This window comes from Amaranthus tricolor, chromosome 3 (assembly GCF_026212465.1).
Source record: "Amaranthus tricolor cultivar Red isolate AtriRed21 chromosome 3, ASM2621246v1, whole genome shotgun sequence".
NCBI lineage: Eukaryota > Viridiplantae > Streptophyta > Magnoliopsida > Caryophyllales > Amaranthaceae > Amaranthus > Amaranthus tricolor.
In genome coordinates this window covers 26,469,246-26,472,462 of record NC_080049.1, presented here as the reverse complement: position 1 = coordinate 26,472,462, position 3,217 = coordinate 26,469,246, and the positions used below count along the sequence as shown (strand labels likewise).

The 3,217-nt window shown below is 27.9% G+C and overlaps 1 protein-coding gene across 1 annotated transcript; it reads right to left on the bottom strand.

The window, feature by feature from the left end:
- Positions 1-305: 305 nt before the first annotated feature.
- Positions 306-2,483, bottom strand: LOC130807356 (protein ACCELERATED CELL DEATH 6-like). The gene is made up of 2 exons (XM_057672542.1): positions 1,731-2,483; positions 306-1,092 (listed from the first exon to the last, which is right to left on the bottom strand). Exons 1-2 carry the CDS (start codon positions 2,320-2,322, stop codon positions 626-628), a joined length of 1,059 nt encoding a protein of 352 aa, XP_057528525.1. The 5' UTR covers positions 2,323-2,483; the 3' UTR covers positions 306-625.
- Positions 2,484-3,217: the final 734 nt, after the last annotated feature.

Here is a 3,217-nt window from a genome sequence, read left to right as displayed (position 1 = left end):
AAAATTAAAGACTTTGAACTAGTCATATCATATAGTCTTCTCTTCCCTTCCTTACAATTTTGTCATATTTTTGCTGTCTTTATTGACTAATTCTTTAAATCCAACCAGTCGTATTTTATTTTTTTAATCTAAGCCTTTGTAGGCACTACCTACTCCTACGTTGTACGTACCAGCTAGGATTTTTGTCTTTCTAAAAGCTAAGATTTTGAAAAATAAAAATAAAATATATTATCAAATGCCTTTTACCTGTATATTTGCCTTTTTTTTCTAATTAATTGGATATTTGGTGCTTAAAGTTGATCAACTTTTAACAGAAAGTTAAATTATATAATAATATTGTCACTGATGCAAATTAAATACATGAAAATTATAATAAAAATAATTCATCATCATCGTATCTAATATCTCGCCAAAAAGCAGGGTCTGGGTAAGGAAAAGTGACGGACAATCTATACCCATATTCCCTTCACAGAGAAGACTATAATAATAAAAATAATAAATGTCTGCAAATACATAGAAAATTACAAGGCAAATTCATGACAATTAGTATACAAAAAGTCCTTAAGGAACTAAAAAAAAAAAAAGTATCAAAATTTCTAGCAATATATATTAATTATATGTTTAATTATGAAAGCATGTTGATGGTGTTTTGGATTAAAGCTTGAACCCTATCGTTTCTGTTGGAAATGGCCAAAGCCAACGGCGTACATCCATTTTCATCTTGCGTGTTAAGTAGAAACTGAGCTTCTTTTAAGGTCAACAAATAGTTAACAACATTCATCAACTTGTTACCGTGTTGTTTAGCGGATAAATGCATGATAGTTCTTCCACGACCATCTTCATTCACCAATGATTTCGGGTGTTTTGAATAAAACATCTTTATAATCTCAACATGGCCTCCGAGACATGCCTTGTGAATTGGGTACGATTTATCTTTGTTTTGGTATTTTATTGTTTTGGGATAGTTTTTAAGGATGAAGCCCACCATGTTAACTAATCCATTGGTTGCAGCATAAGATAGAGGAGTCAAGCCCTCTTCATCCCAACGCTTCATTAGATCTGGTTGATACTTGAATGTGGTTTTCAGCAATTCTGTAATAATAATTAATTATACCAAAAATTCTAATATTATAAAATACAGATTATTAATTAATATCTCTAATTGTATATAATTAAAAAATATAAAAAGTTAATATTAATTATTTTTGCATTGAAATGAATTAAATAAGATTTCAGTTAGCTATAAAAATAAAATAAAATTTAACAATGATGAATGAACAGTGTCAAACGTCAAATGAAAATAATAGCTTGATAGAATGGAGTACTATATCAACAACTAATTTTTACCTTATTTATCTTAAAAAAAATCCAACTTTTGCTTTATATTTTTCTTTTAATTAATGGACTTTCTAATTTGTAACATGTACTTTTGTATTGGGAAATTAAAATGATGCTGAAATCGATCCTTTCCAAAAAAAAAAAAAAATTAGTGCAAATTTTGAATTCTATTAAGATGAATAAACTTCCTAATTGCAAATTGATAAAGGTATGAAATCACATATTTTTTAGGTTGATTAATGAGGCGGATTAAAGAATTAAATAAATTTTATTATGATTGATTCAACTATTAGATATATACATACAAATTAATGAGTGTTATGTCAGCTTGATTGTAATTGTTATAAGAAAATCACATAGAAGTATATAAAATATGAATGAGAAGTTATTACCTTGATTGTTGTTTTGAATGGCAGGACGTATAATTGATTTTCCTTGTTGTAAATGATGAACTATCCGTTCATCTCTACCCAACTCATGAAACATGGTATTTATCAAGGATAAATCCACAGGTTGTTGCACCACGGCCAAATAAAGCGGGGATATCTTAGTGTAATTCATGGTGTAACACCCTTGTGGGTATTTCTCAATCAAATAAGTCGCAACCTCTTTATGCCCATTTTGCACAGCGATGTGTAAAGGTATATTTCCCGTTGGAGAGTCTATTTTCCATAACAACTCCTTATTTCGATGAACCGCCTCCTCGGCTCTTTTAAGATTCCCGTTACTTGCTGCGTTGTGTAGGTCCATATCACCAGGCTCACAACTAGCAGGTCTGATAATATTGTTAGAACTTCTCCTTTGAGAATCCAAATGGACATCAATTCTAATTGGATAAACAGAAATATTTGTATCCATGATTCGTGGAATTAGGGTTTTGCCTTTTGTGGAAGTGATAATTTCAAAGGGGAATGGATCAGAATTTTGAAGAGGAATTGTGAAAGAGGGTGTACTTAATCTCAAAATCTTAAACTTTTTTGCCATTTCCTTCAATGTGAGATAATAACCTTGGAAAATTGTTATTATGGTGACCCAAGGTTATTATGAAAGAGGAATTGTGAAAGAGGAATTGTTATTAGGTTTTGTGCGTGTTTGAGGTGGTAAGTTTATTGAATGTGGTTGATGTATTTTTGATGGAAAATTGTTATTGAAAGGTATATATAGGAAAAAAATAAATTGATGAGAAATGTATAAGAAAATCCATCACCATCGCATGTAAATTACTTGGTTTTTTCTTTCATAATTAATACTTCTCTAATAGTTGATTTTTTTAATTACTTGGTTTTTAATATATATATATATATACTCCAAATTGAAATGTTTTAGACGTCTATAATTTGTTCCATTATACTAGTATTATTTTTAATTTTTGGATCAATTTTTTTGAAAATGTTTTCTTTGTAACTGTATTTTTAATATATATTATCTCCTGTTCAGCTTAATTGTCCTATTTTTTTTAACATTATTTACTTATCACTCTTAATTTATATTTTACTCTTAATCTATAAGTTAAAACATAGTCATGTGGGATCTTATTTAATTTGTCTCAATACAAGGATTATTAATATCAACTTTTTATAATTTTTAATTAAGAATAATTTGAGATGTTAATAAGGGTTAATAATTTTTAATTGTATTTTTAATATATATTTTGTTAAATGAACGAAAATATTGTTTTTATTTTCATTATATAGAGAATGTATATGGCTTTAAAAAATCAAAATGATAGTATTATAGTAACAGCAATAATTTTGCTTCTTATTTTCCATAGACTTTCAAATTTATTATTTTATGGTTCTAAAACCATGTTAAAGGATCAATTTAATTAAAAGTTTATGTTTATAGCTCAGGACTTGAGATTAATTAGTTTGTAATCTTT

Excerpts from the sequence above, each read along its gene's own strand:
- LOC130807356 (XM_057672542.1), bottom strand. The coding sequence starts at position 2,322 with ATGGCAAAAAAGTTTAAGATTTTGAGATTAAGTACACCCTCTTTCACA. Across the intron at positions 1,093-1,730 it reads CATTCAAAACAACAATCAAG|AATTGCTGAAAACCACATTC; the intron begins GTAATAACTTCT and ends TTATTATTACAG.